At 40.2% G+C, this 19912-nt stretch overlaps 1 protein-coding gene across 1 annotated transcript in view; it reads left to right on the top strand.

Moving 5' to 3' along the window:
• Positions 1–7014: 7014 nt before the first annotated feature.
• The window catches only part of Kif5b (kinesin family member 5B), a 39717-nt gene continuing 26819 nt past the window's right edge, over positions 7015–19912 (top strand). Inside the window, exons 1-2 of the mRNA XM_034511041.2 lie at positions 7015–7562; positions 13790–13877. Of these exons, the coding sequence (XP_034366932.1) occupies positions 7437–7562; positions 13790–13877 (214 nt within the window). The 5' untranslated portion in view covers positions 7015–7436. The remainder of the gene's footprint in view (positions 7563–13789; positions 13878–19912) is intronic.

The raw sequence follows: 19912 nt of genomic DNA, 5'->3' as shown, positions 1-19912 counted from the left end.
AGGAAGAGAAGCTCATTGAGTAAACACTCAGGACCTATCTAGGTACTCTATTAGCGTGGAAAACCCTAAGTTTTTATGCTACATGGACTATTATTATGGTCCTCTCAGTGGGCTGTGCATGGTTACATGTTCCAGATCAGGTAGTTTGGCAGGGAGCCAGCCTCATGCCTACTGTTCTCAATTTTGAGATTTCTTGGGGTTTAGACTGGCTCACCCTTACCACTTCTGTCTGTCTGATGGCATAGTCCCCATTTGCCCCACATAGTCTGGGCTACATGATATTCCTACTTTAAAAAAATGTGAAGCACAAAATTTGTTCTAAAATACAAATACCTGTTCTCGCCCACATGTGGAATCTAAAACATTGTCTCAGAGAAGCACAAAGTAATGGCTAGAGAACAGGGTGGACTACTAAGGGCAGTTGAGGGAGATATTGGCCAAAATTTCACTGAAGTGAGAAGAATTTCAAGACGTCTTTGTAAACATGGTAGTTAACTGTGTAGTGTATTCTTGAAATATTTTAAGAGCATATATAGAGTGTTCCTATTGCAAAATAATAATTATGTGAGGTGATGCATGTGTTAATTAGCTAGATATAATCATTCCATAACACATACACACACCTCAAAGCCGCATGCTAGATGCTTTAAATAAATATTACTTGTTACATTAATTGATTAAATAAATAATTTCTAAGGATTTATTTTTACTTATGTGTGTATCTGTCTATGCAATGTGTATTCAGGTCCTCTCTGAGGCCAGAGAATGGTACAGAATCCCATGGAGCAAGTCATAGGAGGTTGCAAAGCCACCTGGCACAGGGACTGGGAACCAAACTGTGGCCTCTGCAGAAGCAGCAAGTACTCTCAACCACTGAGCAATCTCTCCAAATACATAGTTTTAAAAAATAGCTTTTAGGGTGCTGGGCACACCTTTAATCTTAGCACTCATGAGGTAGAGGTAGGTGGATCTCTGTGAGTTTAAGGGCAGCCTGGTCTACACAGTGAGATCCAGGACAGCAAGGGTTATGTAGAGAGACCCTGCTAATAATAATAATAATAATAATAATAATAATAATAATAATAATAATAATAAAAAATAGCTTTCAGGGGTTGAAGAGATGGCTATTAATAACCCAGAAGCCCATTTAAAAAGCTATTTTGGACTGATTCTGTGATATGTTTACAGCCTAGCATGACTGTATCTGAGAGGTCCTACCAGCAACTGACTGAGACAAATACTTGTACCCAACCATTAAACTGAAGTTGGGGACTCCTATGGAGGAATTAGGGGAAGAATTGAAGGAGCTGAAGGGGAGGGCAACCCCATAGGAAAATCAACAGTTTCAACTAACCAGGATCCCATGGAAATCCCAGAAACAGAGTCATCAACCAGGCAGCACACATGGGCTAGTCCAGGTCCCTGGCACATGTGTAACAGAGGAATGCCTGGTCTCAGTGGGAGAGACTTGAGGCCCCAGGGAAGGGGAATACCCTGTGGGGTGGAGGAGGAGCACCTTCTCAGTGGCAAGGGAGGGGGAATGGGATGAAGAACTGTGTGTGGGGATCTGGAGGAGGGTAATGGCTGGAATGTAAATAAATAAAATGATTAATAAAAATTAATTAATTAATTAATTTAAAAAGCCATTTTGGGCAAGAGATGGCTCAATAGTTAAGAGCACTGACTGCTCTTCCAGAGGTCCTGAGTTCAATTCCCAGTAACCACATGGTGGCTCACAACCATCTGTAATGGAACCCAATGCCTCTTCTGGTGTGTCTGAAGACAGCTACAGTGTACTCATATATATATAATAAATAAATCTCTTTTTTAAAAAGAGTAATACTGTTCCATACAGTAGTTATGATAGATTCTCTCCAACATTTTTATGTATGGGTTTTTTGCCTGCATGTGTGTCCATGCACCATCTGCATGCAGTGCCTGGAGAGGCCAGAAGAGGGAGTACGATCCCCTGGAACAAGAGTTGCAGATGGGTGTGAGCTCCATGTTGGTGATAGGAATCAAACCTGGGTCCTCTGAAGAACTCCAGGTCTCTTAACCACTAAGCCGTCTTTCCAGCTCCCTCTCAAACTTTTAAATTTATAATTACTCTAGAATAAAGTCCAATTTAAGCACATTCATTACATATAAATTATGTTTTGCAAACTTATTTCTAGAAGATAAAATTTAAGTTCAAAGTTTGCAGGAGCAGCTTGAAACAATAACTGCTTTATTGTATTTCATAATTTTATGGGCCAGGAATCTAGGCAAGCCTCAGCTGGTTGTCTTTTCTGCCCTGAGATTGTCAATTGAGATTACTTACTGGTATTCAACTAATGGATAATGTTGGTTTACATGTCCAAAATGGCTTCCCTAACAAATTCCCTAACAGGTTCCCTAGGTAGGAACAGCTGGAAGGCTGAGATCATCTGAGACCATTGCCTAGAGTGCCTACACACAAACAACCTTGCTAGCGTTGTGCTTTCAGGGCGGCTGGACTTGATGTGCCAGTCAGAACCGAAAAAGGAGTATTCCAAAAGATCGAAGTTGATACTGCAAGCCATCTTCACTGTTAGTTTAAGATACCATGAAGTATTCCACTTCTTCCATATTGAATAAAGGTCACAGGGCCAGCTTAGATCCTAGTAAAGAGATCACACAAAGATGTGAATTCCTAGAGGCCTGATTCACTGGAGGGTTGTTACTGAAGACTAACTTAACCTGCATAGATAAAGATATCATTCACATTCTCTTTAAGATGTTATATTGACAAGTCACAAATTCAAAGAAATTTATTATTTCACTAAAAATACTGTATTACAGGGAGTGGAGGAAGCCCTGGGTGAATGTGAATTGCTGACCTAGACATCCATGCCCCAGGCTCAGGGAACTGGCAAAGGGTTCCTTTGGTGTCTGCAAATGCTGACAGAGTTTACAGAGAGCAGCCTCCCCCCCACCCCCAGCCCGCTCTTAGCTCTTATACAGAGACCTCCCATTAAGCCAGCAAACCTCTCCTTCTCCTGCTGTACAACATGAGGGCACTGTCAGAGAGAGCACAGCCTAACCACTCCTAGCTTGCCTGTATGTGTGTCTGTCCTTTCCTCATTCCCTAGTCATCCTAGGCAGGTTTCTAGGACCAAGCCACGCAGGACTTGGCAATTGTATAATTGTCAGATTTATATATGGAAGACATATTGGGATTGCAAAGTTTTAAAAATCAATCCTTTGGGGGAGTAGACAGATAGCTCAGTAACTAGAAGCATTTACTACTATTCCAGAGGATGTCATTTTGGTCCCAGTACTCATGTCAAGTGGCTGACAACCATCTGTAACTGCAGTTAGGGAATCCTATGCCCTCAACTCATAGACATACACACAAATAAAAAAAAAAATAGAATTAAAAAATTCAATCATTTGTTTCTTCCTGAAAATTGTGCTGGTTTGTTTATGCTTGGCCCAGGGAGTGGCACTATTAGAAGGTGTGGCCCTGGAGTGGGTGTGGCCTTTTTCGAGTAGAGGTGGCACTGTGGGTATGGGCTTTAAGACCCTCATTCTAGCTGCTAGCAGCCTTCAGATGAAGATGTAGAACTCTCAGCTCCTCCTGCACCATTCCTGCCTGGATGCTGCCATGTTCCCACCTTGGTGATAATGGACTGAACCTCTGAACCTGTAAGCCAGCCCCAATTAAATATTGTCCTTATAAGAGTTGCCTTGGTCATGGTGTCTGTTCACAGACAGGCTTTGTTCACAAAACCCTAACTAAGACAGAAGTATTCCATAGGAATTCATTATCATAATTGTTTATTATCACAAAAGGTTGAGAAAGATCTTGTCTGCTACATAGCATTTTTCTCCTTCGTGGTTCTATGACAGGATATGGTGCTTCCTTACCGGAGTATGCACAGCAGGTCTGAAAGCAGAAGGCTCTTGCAGGGTATTTCCCTTTATGGCTTTTGTTTTTATGAGGCCTGAGTTTCCAAAATCTGATATGCAGGAAGAAGCAGCAAGGTGGGCTAGCTAGTCTTGTATTAACTAAACACAAACTGGAGGTATCCAAGAGAACTTTAATTGAGAAAATGCCTCCATAAGATTCTGTTGTAAGGCATTTTCTTAAGTAGTGTTTGATGAGGGATGGCCCAGCCTGTTTTAGGTGGTTCTATCCCTGGGCTGGTTGTCCTGGGTTCTATGAAGAAAACAGGCTGTGCAAGCAATGGGGACCAAGCCCATAAGCAGCACCCTCCATGGCCTCTGCAACAGCTCCTGCCTCCAGGATCCTGCCCTGTTTGAGTTGCTGTACTGACTTCCTTCAGTGGTGAACATCAACATTTAGTGTAAGCCAAATAAACCCTTTCCTCCCCAATTTGCTTCATAATCGTGGTGCTTCCTTGCAGCAATAGAAACCCTAACTAAAACACAAGGGTTGAAAGGCCAGAGACACTGTTGGGTCCTTTGCTCAGAGCAGTACCCCAGAGTATTCCTCCTAGGCCCATTCATCTTCCTTCTTTGTTCCCATACCTGGAAAGCCTTCTGAGTTATCTCTTGGTAATACCCCTCTATTTTTCCCTAAAAGCATCCAATTACCTCAGTATAAACCAGAGGTCTGGTCACTATAGTTTCCTTTCCAACTGCAGTAACTTATGACTTATTAACTCTGCTTAGCAATGTTTTACCTTTCAACCAATGAAGGTCTTAGCTTTATTGTTGGCTTTCTTTTTGCTTTGTTTAGAGTTTCGTTTGTTTGTTGAGATAGGGTATCTATCTCAAGTGGCCTGGAACTCATTATATATGCCAGGCTGGCCTTGAACTTAAAATCCTTCTATCTCAGCCTCCGGAGTTCTGGATTACAAAAGAGCACACATTTGTCTACCTTTTTCCTTAAGGTAAATTTAAAAAAAAAAAAAAAAAGGAAGAGGAGGATGAGGCAATGACAGAAGCTGGTAGGAGAGTTTGGAATGTAAATGAAAAGCCTACTTTTTAGAAGGAGAACTAGATCCTTTTGAAATTAGAGATAAAGATGACAGGATATAGATAACGATGAAGAAATCAGATGCAAAGTAATAGAACTGAAGAGGCAACAAAGTAAAAATCTCAGCATCCTGGGCTAATAGTAGACATAGAGCAGATACAAACAGACCAGGAAGATCTCTCTCTCTCTCTCTCTCTCTCTCTCTCTCTCTCTCTGTCTCTCTCTGTCTCTCTCTCACTCTGTCTCTCTCTGTCTCTCTCCCTCTCTCTCTGTCTCTCTCCCTCTCTCTCTCTGTCTGTCTCTGTCTCTCCCTCTCTCTCTCTGTCTGTCTCTGTCTCTCCCTCTCTCTCTCTGTCTGTCTCTCTGTCTCTGTCTCTGTCTCTGTCTCTGTCTCTCTCTCTCTCTCTCTCTCTCTCTCTCTCTCAGACATGCTATGTTCAAAGAGCATCATGGCCAATCCTTCCTTACACTGACTCTCTACTTCTTACTGAAAACCTTTGTTCTCTAAAATCATGGACTACCCGAAACAGTGGTTCCAAATATCAGCAAAAAGAACACCTTCCACTCTTGTCTGAAAGATAGAACAGCAAAACAGCCTTCAATTTGAAAGAAAGTGAAGAGTTCAGAAAAAAAAAAGTATTCCCAGGACAACATTCAACATAGGGCCTTTGTCATGCACAAGGACGTGGTACATTGGCCTACTGTTATCCAGACCTGATGATGATACTTTTATTCAAAGTTCTGCCTCCTTGGAGCCTCTCAGAACACTGGATCATTGAAATTGTATCCAAATTCCACACTTCCAAGGCCTGTGACAACGCCTTACTTTTCTTTATTTCTAAGATTCCTCACAGCTCCCCTGCAATTGAGCTCTTCTCCATTGCAGAAGGCCAATCCAGCCGGATCTATTAAATTCTGGATTTGCTTCTGGAGGTACTAGAATGTTCCTCCAGTGAGCTCAGGGGTCAGCGGAGGTAGTGTTAAGAGTGAAGAGGATGCTAAGTCATTTGTTTTTGAAGTGCAAGGGGTGGTTGAAGTCAGGGCCTCCTGCTTTCTAAGCAAGCACACTACCAGAGTTCCAACTCTAGCCCCAGGAGTGGTTTTCTTAGATATGTAACCCACATGAATTAGTCTAGGTCAGTATTCTTCGACCTCCTAATGCTGAGACCCATTGAAACACTTCATGTTGTGGTGATCCCCAAGCATAAAATTATCTTATTGCTATTTCATAACTGTAATTTTGCTACTGTTATGAATAGTAACATAAAAAGTTGATCTGTGATTCCCAAAGAGGTTGCCACCCACAGGTTGAGGACGGCTGATCTAGGCCTTTAAAGACACTCTTAAGGAACTGGTGTTGCAACACCATTCCTCTGGTGTTGCAGCTAAGTTGAGTTTCCCATTGGTCAGGGAAGTGGGACCTCAGATTCACCAAATACCTCTGGGATGCTGTGCCTCACGTATGTAATATCAAGCCCTGAGCAGCTAAAGGTGACACGTGAGGGGAGGTTTTTCTTCCATCCCACCCAGCTGCTCCAAATCTCTTGGGAAACTTCTTTCAATGCTTGAAAGAAACTACCTCTTTGTTATGTCTGAATAAAGTTCGCGCGCGGGGCGGGGCGGGGCGGGGCGGGTTTCTGCTGCACCCTGTCAAGCCCCACCCTTAATGCCAAATCTCCCCGGCTTGGGCAAAGCGATCTAAAACAGAAACAAAATAAAACCCAAGGGTGCATCAGTAATCATTTTTTTCCCTCTAAGACCAAAATGAAAGCACTCTTCTTTTTAGGGATCTGGTCTTATACTAAATTGAACACCACCACTAAGTGGTTAAAACAAACTTCTCCAAAGAAAAAGATAAGTGAATCTTCCTGCGTCCTGAGGAATTCTGCAGCGGCCTTGGCGCTCCTCAACTAAGCAAGGAAAACTGGATCTGAAGACCTAAACCTGCAGCTGAGGTGGAGCCAGCCATAGCCTGCGGCCCGGCGCCGGCTAGGATTGGCTGCTGGGCGTCGCCCCGCGCCTGCGCAGTGTTCCTCCCGCCCGCCCAGCTTGCCGCCGGGCTGGGCACTAAGGCCTTTGGAGGGTGCAAGCGTCAGCTGGCCGGGAAGCCGGCGAGCTGCCGGGACAGGGTAGTGGGCCGAGCCGTAGGCCCCGGCTCTCCCTCCCGAAAAGAAAAGTAGGAGCCGCTCGCCAGGCCCGGCAGCCTGCGGAGGCCGGTGAGAGAGACGCCGAGCAGCACTGAGGCGCTGTGGGCGCCGCCGCCATGGCCGCCATGATGGAGCGGAAGTGAACTTCGGGCGCGGGCTGCGGGCGATAGCGCTTCGGTCTCGCTGCCCGACGCTGCCCGGGACGCGCAGCGCTGCGGAGCCCGGACCTTCTGGTTCTCGCGACCCCTGCCTTTGGCTCCGGTCGCTTAGCCCAAGACTGAGAGGCGGGGAGTGGCACCCGGCCTGCGGTCCCGGCGGCCAGAAAGATGGCGGACCCGGCGGAATGCAACATCAAAGTGATGTGTCGCTTCAGACCTCTCAACGAGTCCGAAGTGAACCGCGGCGACAAGTACGTTGCCAAGTTCCAGGGAGAAGACACGGTGATGATCGCGGTGAGTGGCCCCTGTCCCCACGTCACGTGGGGTCGGGTAGGGCGGTGAGTTCTGGGATGTGGCGGGTCGCAAAACCCAGAGAGCAGGGAGTGCTCGCTTTCCCGAGCCGGGTTTGCGGGTCAGACAGCCAGGGAGGGATGAGCTGTGTTCAGGCGACTCAGTAAAGGTTCGGGGATCACCCCCACCCCAGTGCTAAGCTCTAGCAGCTGGGAGGTGTCTTGTTTCTCAGTGTGGACACTCCCCCACCTGGGGCTCTGGAGGCTACGTCCCAGGAGCTAGTTTAGTGCATTCATGTGTGTGTGTGTGTAAGTGTGTAACAATACGCTTGTTTATTAAATGTTCTCTCGACTTTTTATGTTAACAGTAATAAGTGGGAAGTTGGAGCCTGTAAAAAGAACTAGTGGCTTTTCTTTGAAATTAGAGTTATCTCTAATTTTATAGTAGATATAAGTGGATTTAGATTAAGCCAAATAAGTTACAGAAATATCTAGAATTTCATTTTTTTACCGTGTTTTAACATTGTAGCAAAGATAGCTATAACTGAGACATAGTGTTGTAAAGACCTTATTTGGGGGTGGGGGACGGAAATCACCGTTATTAGATTCAGGTTAATACAGATACAGTATATCTTGAAGGACATTGATCTTGGTAATCTGAGAGGTAGCAAATGCTCCTTTGTAGTGTAAAATGTAACTGAGCTGATTGATTTTTATTAGAGAAACCTGAAAGGGAGGATTTTTATATCTAGCATCAAAAGTTCTCTGAAAACAGCATTCTGAGTTCAAGATTAAAAGTGACTGATCAGATTGCTTCTGTATACAGAACATCGAGCTAAACTAAAAAGTAAACTCATCATTAGTGATGATGCCAGGGACATTGTTATTAGGATTCGATTGTTAATGTCAGTTTTTACTCGAAATTGTTTGTTCTTGAGTAGAAATCTATATTTAGTATATTGTTTGAGCTACTTAATTTAGAAATAGGGCAGAGAGGTCACAGGAGTCTGGCCATTGATGATTGAAAGCATTGGCCTGAAGACAGTACTAAAGTTCTCTAGTGGGTGTGTTAATGTGAAGGTTTCCAAAGTTCAGTTTTGGGAAATTGAATGTGTTAGTACTACACATACTGGTAGTACTAACAGTACTGGTAGGCTTTTGGCAGAAAAGAAAAAAAAAAATCAAATCAGTAACACCTACCAACTACTGCTCTGAAGACTGTCAGGCCAGTTCTTTGTTAATAAGTCCTCAAGATACTCTTGCTATAAAAGACATCATAGTAAAGAAGACAAGTTAATTGAGCATAGGGATCCTGTTCTTTAGTGCACAGAGGCCGGAGTGGAGAGGTATGTTGTGCCTGTAGTCGGTGGCAACTTTCAGCTACAATATTAAATATTAGTTCCTAAACTTGAGGCTACTTATTCCTTATGATCTATGATTATTCAGCTTTAGCAGTGACTTATACAATAAAGATATATTTCATTTGTCACTTGTATTAAGATGGTCATAATTCTCTGAGGTTTGGTGCATATTTAAGGAAATTTGTAAATATTGCTAAGATTTGTTTTGCTTGGAATGCCAAAATTTGGGATTTACAAAATGTTTTAAAGTTATGGTGGATTACATACTTGTAATCATAGCACTTGTGAACCTGAGACAAGAGGATTGTGGACATAATATATGAAACTAAAGATCACCACCACTACAGAAAACACATTTATTTTAGGTCCTTTCCTTTGGGGAAAGTTGTCATAATTTCTGTTTCAAAGTTTCTGTAAGTAATACAAGTAAGTTTCAGTGATGAATAGAAATTTAGGGTAGATGATGAATAAAAAGTATAGGGGAAAGTACATTATAAAACCAAAGGAAACATTGAGGCCACTAAAAAGATATTTAATGTAGTTCATTCACTATTTTAAAAATTGACTTCTTGAATGTAATGCCTATATTTGTATGCTGGGTTTTTTTTATTCACTTTTTAGTGAATTGTATTTTAAAAGCCTATTTGGGAATTTATAAGGGGGTTTAAGGAATGAAATGAAAGTCTCTATGCCCAAGAACCAGATTGAAAAAGATTGTAAAAACATGATTTATTTTACTCATTTTATTGGATCCTAAACATGATAAATTAGAAATAGTTCAGGAGAGAACTGCAGCAGCATAACATGTAAAACTAGATTGTTTAAAATATGATATTTAGGTATTTTGTTCATTATCTTTAAGTTAAGTCAAAATTTAAAGCCTAAATGTACTAGTTTATAGTATCAACTGAATGGTAATCACAATCACTGTTCAGATAGAAAATAATTAAGGATTCTGCTTTTCTTCTAAGTTTACCTTTTAATATTTTGTCCAAAATTTTTCCTGTTACCTCAGAATCAATTTTAACATAATATGGCATTCTGGTAAGCAAAGCTTTTGATCTTTCAGCACTGTGCATGTTTTGAGTGGCTTTTAGGCTTATTTGTGATATAAATGCTTGGTAAAGTACTACAAGTAGTACCACCCTGAGCGAAACAAGTTACTCTCTGAAAATCTTTAAACAATACAAAATAGCTGATTTCAGTTAGAGAGCTCACAAAACAGCGAAAGAGAGATAGCGAATAAGAACGAGTATCTGTGTTCCACTGAACTTGCTGAAAGTGAAAACAAAGCAAAAAAAGTTCATACAAGTATTTGTATTTCTGCATCTGTGTGCAGGGTTAAATGTCTTCTAATGGTAGTTCCTTATATGGTATATTGTTCAGGCTGCCAGAACCTAAGCCAGCCTGCTATAATTCATTAACATTAGAAGAGAATTAAAACTAATTAGATTATCTTTTGTATTTCCTTGCCTCCGGAAAAACACAATTGCACTTACAAGTCAGTACTGGCTTGATATTAAACGTTGATTGCCTTGAAAAAGAGGAAGGAGTCATCCTCACCTCAGTGTCTTAAGGAAAACCCTATGCACACTGCAGTCTGAACGGCCACTATTCAGAATGCCTATTAGTGGCATACCCCTGCTTCATGACCAAATTTGGTTTGATCTGTACAGTCTCACATGGCAGTCATTCAAGAGTCTAAGGTGTCATGTAGTTTAGTTAAGCCCCTTCCTTGGATTTATCTCTTGAAAGCTAAGTCAGATATGGATGCCAGATAAGTCAGATAAGTCTTATAACTTAAGAGTTTGTAAAATAGAGTAATTTTGAAAGCACATAGAATTATAGGTTGTGTCATGTGTATTTCAAGTCAAAAAGTGAATTGAAAAAATTTAAAACCTGATATATAGGTTTCATTTGTTTAATTTATTCAAAATATTGAAATATGTCTTAATTTTGAAATTTTCATTCTCAAGGTCGTGATTTCTTCCTAGGAAGCCAGGTTCAGTTAGTAACTTGAAGCAGTATCTTTAGTGACAACATTTGACTTACACAGTAAAATTAATGATTTATTTTTATTGAGGTGTGTGTGAGTGTATAAGTATATATGCATTCAGGTACCATGGAAGCCAGGAGATTTATAAGCTATTGTGAGTGCCGGACATGGATATTAGGAACAGAACTCAGGTCCTCTAGATGAATAGGAGGAGTTCTTAACTCCTGAGCCATCTTTCCAGCCCCAATTAATACCTTAGAACTACAATTCAAAAAGAATGCAAATAAGTAAAATAAATTGTCTTTTTAAAAACCTGCATCTTTAGGACTGAAATTGATGCCTAAATGAAGTCATTCTTGCTATGCTTCCAGGCTGAGGAAAAACAACTGGGGCTTAAATAATTAAGGGTTATTTTTCTTATACCATAGAAGTTTTAGAAAATAGGCTCACATTGCTGCTGCTTCCAAGACCCTGACTGTTACAGTCTGCCATGCTTAGTTATTCACTTTTGATTATAATAGTTAAGTTTGCTAGATGGATGCTACAACTCCAGGTTTTATTCCATGAATAAGAAAGGAAACTGGGTGATTCCTTTGTCAGTAAAGTAAGAACTTCTTTGAGGCCTGCTAGCAGATAACCTCTTTATATGATGTAGAACTGGGTTATATGACCATCAATTGCAAGAGTACTAGATTTGTGGAAAGTAGCAGAGAAAAGACAAGGCTGGGGATAAGTAGCCCTAAGAACAGGGTTTCTTAAACTTTCCTCGCTTGCCTAAGAAGTAATAAGCATAGTCTTATGCTACTTACAGTATATGAGCATATAAAATATTGGATATTTACTGATAATCATAAAATTATTTTAAGGCATTCCTTTGTGATACCACTTATTAAAGATGAACACAGTTTTACATACTAATGATGGATGTTCTTGTTTACGTTTAAGGAATAAGGAGTTAAGTTTTAGTTGAATGTTTGATACTACAATATGTAGAAAATCTTCAGTAGTTGGAAAGTATCGACTAAACTCCAAGTTGTCCTCAATGTGTGTGCATTTTAAGCACACACACACACACACACACACACACACACACAAATGTAATTTAATTCTTTAATTTAAAAAATCAGAATATAAAATGTGTATACCTCAAAGAAAGGTAGCTGTGACTTGAAAAATACCCAGTAACAAAGGTGAGATTAGTACCAGGGGTATAGGTCAGATTAGTACCAGGAGTATGGGTCAGATTAGTACCAGGGGTATGGGTCAGATTAGTACCAGGGGTATGGGTCAGATTAGTACCAGGGTTATAAGTCACATTAGTACCAGGGGTATAAGTCACATTAGTACCAGGGGTATAAGTCAGATTAGTACCAGGGGTATGGGTCAGATTAGTGCCAGGGTTATAAGTCACATTAGTACCAGGGGTATAAGTCAGATTAGTACCAGGGGTATAAGTCAGATTAGTACCAGGGGTATGGGTCAGTAGCAGAGCATTGACATCAAAGGTCAGGTTGGAAAAGAATAAGAAGCAATCAAGTAGAACAGAATTGTCAGTGAGTCTAAGAAGATTTAATTTTTAAGGTGGGTTGAACATTGGTAGGAACGATGCAGTTATTTATTTAGATCAGGCCTCTAAAGGTGAGAAAAAGAGGAACAGAAGATCTAAGTATGCATCTGCCTGCTCCCTAGTTTTTCCTAAAGGAAAAAGTTGGATCCCCAAATATACAGCAGTCATGACTCTAGGGAAAACTTGATTTTAACATCATAGAGTCCTTCCTAGGCCTCCTACCTGAGTACCAGGGATTGAACTTGTGTCATCAGGCTTGGCAGGCTTCTTTACCCAGTGAGTCATCTCGATGGCCCCATATTCTGAACTTTAAAAAAAAAAAAAAAGTTCTATGTAGATATTTTAAAATATCTACAAAATACAATGTCCTTTTCACTGTATTAACATTTACATTTGATCCTTGCTCCTGACACTTCAAATTTGATTTGTTTCTTGAATATTATATAAGCTTCTTCTGACTGCAGGCTCTGCAAACATCTTATTATCGATGCCTAAACTACTTCCTCACATCAACCCCAACTGGCTTCATGGCTGATACTGAAAAGAGAGCCAGTGAGTCAGGTGCTTTCCAAGACTGTCTTGACATTCTTGTGCTATCCTCTCATGTACTCTTTCAGTGTGTCAGTTAAAGTTCTGGTCACTTAATTGTGTCATGTGTATCTCACTGTTATTTAAGCTCCACTAAAACAGAATCTGTCTTGGTCATCCTGGCCTCTGCATTCCATAAATATTTGTTAAGTGAAAGGATGAAAAGTTGAATGAAATTATTGATAGAGGACTGAATTCTAATTGATGGCAGTTCTATTTTAATTTTGTCATTAACAGTAGTTTTTATTCCCGTCAAATTCTATTTTTCTTATTGGCAAAGTAATATTAGTATTGAAAATGGACACTAGTCCTGGTGGCGAAGGCCTGAAATCCAAGCTACTTTGGAGTTGGAGCCAAGAGAATCTCATGTTCAGGGCCATCTTGGACAATTTAGTGGAGCCCTGTCTTGAGACAAAAATGCTTTTAAAGAAGCTGAGGAAGCTGGGACTAGAACGAGATAGAAGTGGAGTTGTATAGAGAGCAAGTGGGGATAAGGGGTAGAGAAAGAAAACTATCTCAGTACTTCTCAGAGTTGAGCCTGAGGTGCACTGAGAACAAAAGCAGCTGCTCTTGTTCTCATGGAGCTGGTTTTCTAAGGTCTCTTACCCTCAAGATGCATAGCAGGTATACTATTTTTAAAGGTACAGATGCCATGAGTCTTTGAGTTTAAAAGTATCCACTCATCTGTGAATTGTAACATTTTTGTTTTCATTTTTTAGTCCAAGCCTTATGCATTTGATCGTGTGTTCCAGTCAAGCACATCTCAAGAGCAAGTATACAACGATTGTGCGAAAAAGATTGTTAAAGGTAATATGTGTAACTTATCAAACTCAGTTTACTTACTGTCCTAGCCATAAGTAAAATTTGGTTTGTGATCTTTCAGTTTTCCCCAACATTGCTTTTTAATACCCTCTTTCACCTACATTAATTAGAAAGTTAAAGTAACAAAAATCTGGATACAATTAGTAAATATATTATACTTTTCAGTTACTGTGATCTCATTGTATATTGTACCTAGCAAAGGCTGCTACAGGGATTATGTTATAAGCATATTCTTGAAAAGTTAGTTTCTGTTCACTATTCTTAGAATTCCCAAGGTACTGTTATAGAAATGGAACAGTATGAGAATGAAGTGGCTAGATGAATTTTTAAAAATAAGTCTCTTTTTTTCTGTTTCATTGTTCCTTCCTCAAAGGCTTAACTTATAGTTATTAGAGAAATCCTGGAGGAACTTATTAGGGATTGCCAAGGATTTAAAAAAAAAAAAAAAGTAACACCTACAAGAGTATTTTTTAGTTTTATATGTTCTAAAACCTTAGAACTCTGAAAGCAGAGGGGGAGCTAAATGGTTAGCTAGATTTTCTGTTTATTCTAAAAGTGCCTTTTATCAAAGGCCTTTATTGTTAAATAACTGTTTATGATAATTATATTTATTGACAGTTCTAAAAATGCCCCTTAGTTTGAAGCAGAAATCTTAAATATTTACCAGACATGTTGGGCTTCAATATAAAAATGAGTAAGGGAAGGCCTGGTGGCAGAGGACTTGGAAAGGACTTCCAGGACTTGGAAAGCAGAGGCGGGCCAATTTCTGTAAGCTCAAGGCTAACTTGTTCGACATAGTAAATTTCAGGCCAGCCAAGTCTAGGCAGTGAGAGTGTCTCAAAAAAAAAAAACAAAAAACAAAAAAACAAAACAGATGAGTTAGGATTAAATAGCAGAGGTAGTGTATCTTAATAACAAGGGAAAGTTGGGTATGTAGATATTGAGGTTTATATATAGCTGGGAGAACTATAAACACTTCACATTGGTGTCATGCTGCATATTGAATGTAAGTCATCATGAAGAGTGAGGAATGGGGAGATGGTTCCAGGAACAGGCACGGAGGAACAGGCATAGCCGATGAATTGGAGCATTCGGAAGCATTGCTAGGCAGCATTGGGGGCCCAATTGAAGTTAGCTTCAGAAGAATTGAATTCACCCATTTAGAATTTGATCAAGCAAGTACAAAAGAGGAGATTGAAGGGCAAGAGAGTTGAGGATGTTGTCCATGTAATGTTTATATTGGTGTGCCATAGTACCTAAGGGGAAATTACTGTGTGAGAGACCGAGAAAGACAGTGAAAAAAAGATAGTAGTAATGATTAATGGGCAAGCTGGGTATGCCTGTAATCTCAGCTCAGGGGGGGAAGGCAGAAGGATTACTGTAGGTATGAGGGCGGTCTGGGGTACCTAAGGAGTTCCAAACCAACCAGGGCTACCTATTAAGATCCTGTCTCTGAAAACCAAAACAAACTGATAGAAAAGTTAGTAGATTATAGTTTCCAGAAGACGACAACAACAACAACAAAAAATCCTGGACTCCATCAATCAGGAGTAATAGATTATGAAGGTGGTGTGGTTAGTTAATAAGGAAGGGTCAGGGTCTCATTGTTGAGTCGGCAGTCATATCAAGTATCTGAGTGGGCAGGGTCTCAGGTCATTATATGGACATTAAATCTATCAAAAATTAAGAGTGGTATTGGTGAGAGACAGTGAACTGGATGCTGAAATGTTCATAAAATGAGGGCGAATTAATTTATTATTCTATAATTGCAACAAAGAGGAACAGTGGTGTTATAAGCATCAATAATTTTTCCTAAAGATTCTGTTATGGAGTATATTGCATTCTTCGTGACCTACTTTGTGTGAGTCTACTCGTGGAGGTCAGAAGTTAGCCTCATATATCTTAATTGCTTTAAAAAGTGTGTGTGTGTGTGTGTGTGTGTCCCTCCCTGTCTGTCCATCCCTCTATTTCTATGTGTTTGTTTGAATGTATGCCATGTGTATACAGGTGTTGATGGAGGTCAGAAGGGATTGTTGGATTCCTTAGAAAAGGAGTTAGAGGCAGTTGTGAGCCACTGCACATAGGTGCTAGGAACCAAACATCTTCTGCAAGAGTAACAAGTGCTAAGCCATCTCCAGGCTCCCTGCTTTTTCGCGACAGGGTATCTTTGAGCCTGTAGTTTAGTGTTTAAGCTGGGCTGGCTTGCTTCCAGTTCCTTAGAACTGAGATTGCAGGCACAAACCACCATGCCTGTAGCAATTATGTTACCCATTGAGCCATCTCCCCACTCCCCCACCCCCACATATGTCTTAAAAATCAGTACAATTTAAGATTACATAACTTTTTGTTTTTGTTGTGCTGAAATGAAGCCCTGTACTCTCCACATGATAGGCAAATACTCTACCATTGAGCTATATCCTGCCTTTTTAAATAATAAAAGATTGATTACATGAATTTGTGGACACTTTAAATGGACAAATCTTTTAACATGTGCTACAGCCGTGTTGATGTACAAGTTCCATCACACACTGATGGATTTCATTTTGTTCAACTTAGGTCTTAGCTGTGTTTAGTTTGAAGTTTATAGGTATGTTACCAGGAATCTCAGTTGCCTAGGCGAGTCTGAAGCTTATTCAGTAGACCAGGCACACCTTAAATTCATACCATCCTGTCTCAACCTCTCATGTAGCTGGTTTGTAGACCTGTGCCTCCAGATCTGATATACTTTCTGCAGTTGTCTTCCTGTTTCTCATAAAACAAGATTATATTAAAAGGAAAGGAAGGGTTTTTAGAAAAATATTATATTTTATAATATTCATTCATAATCATTCATTCGGCCATAATCATTCAACAAGATTGGAGTTCCTCCTGCCAGGCACTGATACTGTGAATTATGAGGCTGAGAAGATGTATAGCAATACTCAGTGACAAGTGTCATGATGGATGCAGAGTTGTGAGCACGGGACTTTGCTGTATTTGGAGTGCTGTAGAGTTGGATGCAAGGAAGTACTGGAGCCTGGAGTTAGTCTTACTAAAGGAAGGAGAGGAAGTGGTGCCTTCTAGGTAGAGGTGACGTCCACCTTTAGAGCATTTCCAAGAGAACAGTATGCTACATATGTGGGAGAGACCGTGTATTATGAAATTGTTACATTTGACTGTTTTCACCAGAGCACAAAATGAGGGGAGGGCTGGTGGGGAAGTAAGGTAGAGTAAGAGCCAGGTCAGGTCAGATTATATGTGATTTATGCCCAGTTTTATGTGATTGCAGATTTATATTTTCTAAGATTTTAAAGCACATTGTAAGAGATTTTTACATCAGTTTTTCTGAATACTAATTAATGGTATGTATATCCTGATAGTGTAAAGTAAAAGTCCTGAAGTGTATAGATGTCTACAGTTTACCTTGAAATGCATTTCTAGATAAGGAACGAGCAGATGCATGACTAAAGCAAGCAGTAAAATGGTGTTAGTGGCACAGTCTTGGTCATAAAGTAGTCACCATGGAACACATTCTGTCTGCACATTACATTGAAAATGTTTGCAGTGAAATATAAAAAGCAAAATCCACTTGAAGATGAGAAAAATGATTACAGTCAACCATAAGTCCACCAACCTCAGGTCAGAAGTCTTTGAAAAATAAAATTATGCCATATCAAACATACATACACCCTATGTATGCATGCACCCGATTCGTTATTCCCTAAACAGTGTAACAACTATATAGCCCTGACATAAATTTAGTAGGAAATGAAAAGATGATTTAAGTAAATGAGAGGATATGCATAGACCATATGCAAACATACCATTTTATGGAAGAAACTTGAGTAACCAAGCATTTTAGCAGCTTCAGTGGTCCTGAAACTAGTCCCTCTTGCTACTCTTTTAACCGATAAAAATGCAATTACTATTGCCAAATTTGGAATACTTAAATATAATCTCAGCATCTGTTGTCTTTTCCACACCCCAAACAACATAGATGAAAGTGGGTGCTTAGTAAATGTTTCAGTAATGCCTAGTTCACAGCCTCTAAAATTTTATAAAACATTAAAAATTACACTTTAAATCTCAGATGTGTTACATGTATGCATTTATTGCTCCAGTGTTATCCAACTGTATGTAGTCTGGCAAATGTATTCTATAGATATCTACCTACAAATATTTACTTAGTACCCAATTGTGAGGTAGCAGGATAATTAGATCATAATCATGAGAGGACATTTTTACTTTTATTATTTTATTTTATTTTACTTGTTTGGGTGTATTGCCTGCATGTATGACTATGCAACACTTGTGTGCCTGGTGCCTACAGAAGCCAGAAGAGGCATTGGATCCCCTGGAACTAGAGTTACAATTGTGAGCTACCATGTAGGTGCTGGGAATTGAGCCCTACGTCCTGGAAGAGCAGCCAGTACTCTTAACTGCTGAGCCACTTCTCCAGCCCCAGAAAGGACCCTTTTAAAAGATTTGTCAAAACATTGAATTGTACACTTAGGTATGTGATTGGTTGTAAGATCTTAAGCAAGGGTATTTGACATAGACCTGTTGAGAATGGTTATATATAAAGTGAATTGGAATGGGTCTGGCCCTGTCTACCCTGCTTCTTTAGAGTTGCTAGCATAAGTGCTGCTATTCCATGTATTGTAAATGACTCAAGAAATTATTTTGTTCCCCTTAAAAATAAAAGGTCTTTGGGAAATGCAGTGTAGCCCAGGGGTGCTTGTCTGCCATACACAAGGCTCTAGATTCAATCCCCAGTACCATTAAATAAATGAACTAATCAGAAAAGTGATAGCCCAAATAAAAAAGACACTGAAGGATGTGGCTCAACACCTGCCTGCATGCACAAGACCCTTGGTTCAATCGCTGGTATTGCAAAAAAGAGAGAGGGAAGAAGAGAGGGAGAGAGAAAATAATAATAACAACAAAAAGGCTTTGAAAGAAAGTTTCAGATATTTGGAGTTTCTTAATTACCTTCAGTAGTAATGATGCCTTTTCCCCCTGTACCCACTCTGTCTCCAAGGCCCAGAGTGACCTTGAATACCTGATTCTTTGTTGAGATTGCTGGAAGGGGAAAACATGAGACAGGACCCACCACAGCAGGCTGTAATGTCTTCTAAATATGTAACCTTGCCAAACAGCTTATAAAATGGGAATTAAACATGCAAATATATGAGCCTGTTGGGGGGGCCAATCTCATTCAAACCATGATTGAGTCAGCAGTTAATTATACTTGCTTATAGAATTAATTTATACATGTATATTTTACTTGATAGGGTTTTTGTCTTTTAAGACAATACTTTAGAATATATGTATATTGAAATGTTGAGCTTTATGTTGATAAGTTGATCTTAAGCAGTGGAAATTTTAAAGTGTTTGTGTGTTGTAGTCTGGTGTTTATACACTTGTAAGTACGGTTGCCCTTGGAGGCCATAGCCATTGGATCTCCTGGAGCTGGAGTTACATGTGGTTATAAGCTACCCTGTGTGGATGCTGGGAACTGAATTTGGATCCTCTGGAAGAACAGGAGCACCCTTAACCACTGAGCCATCTATCTTAGTTATGATTTTTATGGTGATGAAACAGCATGACCAAAAGCAACTGGGGAACAAAGGGTTTCACTTACACTTCAGATCATCATCAGAAGCAGTGTAGGCAGGAACTCAAGCAGGGCAGGAACCTGGAGACACGTGTTGGTGCAGAGGCCATAGAAGAACGCTGCTTACTGGCTTGCTTTTCATGGCTTAGTCAGCCTGCTTTCTTATAGAACCCAGGACCACCAATCTAGATGGTCTCACCCACAATGGGCTGGGCCCTCCCATATTAATCACTAATTAAGAAAAAAATACCCTACAGGCTTGCCTACAGCCAGATCTTATGGAGGGATTTTCTTAATTGAGATTCTCTCCTCTCAGAGACTCTAGCTTGTGTCAAGTTTACATAAAACTAACCAATATACCATCTATCCATGCCTTTGATGATTTTATAAGCTCATTACATATTACTTGTTAAACTTTAATCAC

Source organism: Arvicanthis niloticus, chromosome 8 (genome assembly GCF_011762505.2).
Source record: "Arvicanthis niloticus isolate mArvNil1 chromosome 8, mArvNil1.pat.X, whole genome shotgun sequence".
NCBI lineage: Eukaryota > Metazoa > Chordata > Mammalia > Rodentia > Muridae > Arvicanthis > Arvicanthis niloticus.
This window is presented reverse-complemented; position numbering and strand designations above follow the sequence as displayed.